The 1,133-nt window shown below is 43.4% G+C and overlaps 1 protein-coding gene across 1 annotated transcript; it reads left to right on the forward strand.

Moving 5' to 3' along the window:
• The first annotated feature begins 221 nt into the window (after window positions 1-221).
• Window positions 222-1,133, forward strand: LOC133293937 (uncharacterized). Its single transcript, XM_061492560.1, has one exon. The coding sequence runs from the start codon at window positions 222-224 to the stop codon at window positions 1,131-1,133; it is 912 nt and encodes a 303-aa protein (XP_061348544.1).

Consider the following 1,133-nt stretch of genomic DNA (forward strand, 5'->3'; position numbering starts at 1 on the left):
ACTGTTGGGGGGTTGGCCACTTTTGTCTAGAATATGAGTCAAGAGTGGAGAGATATAGGCATCAGAATCCGAACCAACCCCAGATGCATGATAATGTTGAGGAGATAGCTAGGCGGAGGTTGAAAGACTTCTGAAATTTTCAGCCACCTACGTTTGAAGGTGGGGATAATTCGGAGATTGCAGCAAGATGGTTGCAGATGATTGAACACATCTCTGAACATATGGGATGTCCTAAAGCTCACAAGGTTGACTATGCCTCATATCAGCTGATTGATGAAGCTTTGACTTGGTGGACGAGTGCAAGGGCTTTGCTTCGAGCTCAACAGGTTGATCTGACTTGGGCGGTGTTCAGAAGGGTCTTTCTTGACAAGTATTTCCCTAAGGCTATGAGGAGAATGAAACACACTGAGTTGCTGACACTGCTACAGGATAATATGACTGTCAATGAATATATTGCTAAGTTTGGGCAGCTGATGGAATATGATAATTTTGATCAGAACATCTATGATGAAGAGTGGCAGGTGGAAAAATATGAAAGTGGACTGCACCCAGAGATCCGCAAGCTTGTGTTGACTACAACGAATCGTACTCTGCTTGAATTGATTAATCAGAGTCGGCAAGCAGAAGAGATTATAAGTGAAGCTAAGAATTTGTCTAAACAGCCAGTGCAATCCCAAGGAGGAAGTAAAGTTGGTTGGTTTTTCAGAAAGATTACTGGAATGAATAGAGGAAAGGGTCCGCAGTTGCAACCTCGGACTGGAAACTTCAAGAAGAATAATGCTCCTGGAAAATCTTCAGTCGGACGACAGGGTCCCAATGCTTGTGCTACTTGTAGAAAGAATCATGCTGGTATTTGCCGACGCAGGAACAATTTGTGCTACAGGTGTGGACGGTTGGGACACTTCATTTCTGATTGCCCACAGAATGCTAATCAGCCTCATACTCAAGCTCGAGTGTTCACCCTTGATGCAAATGAAGCTCAAAAGTATCCAAATCTGATCCGAGGTAATGTAATTATGAATGGTTATCCTATTTCTGTTATCTTCGATTCTGGAGCATGTGGTTCTTTTATTGCGGGGCACACTGCAATGAGAATAGGTATCACCCCGGCTCCGTTACCTTATGAGTTATAA

The sequence above is a fragment of the Gastrolobium bilobum genome, unplaced genomic scaffold, assembly GCF_033153095.1.
Source record: "Gastrolobium bilobum isolate Gb01-03AN ecotype WA unplaced genomic scaffold, APGP_CSIRO_Gbil_v1 utg2333, whole genome shotgun sequence".
Classification (NCBI taxonomy): Eukaryota; Viridiplantae; Streptophyta; class Magnoliopsida; order Fabales; family Fabaceae; genus Gastrolobium; species Gastrolobium bilobum.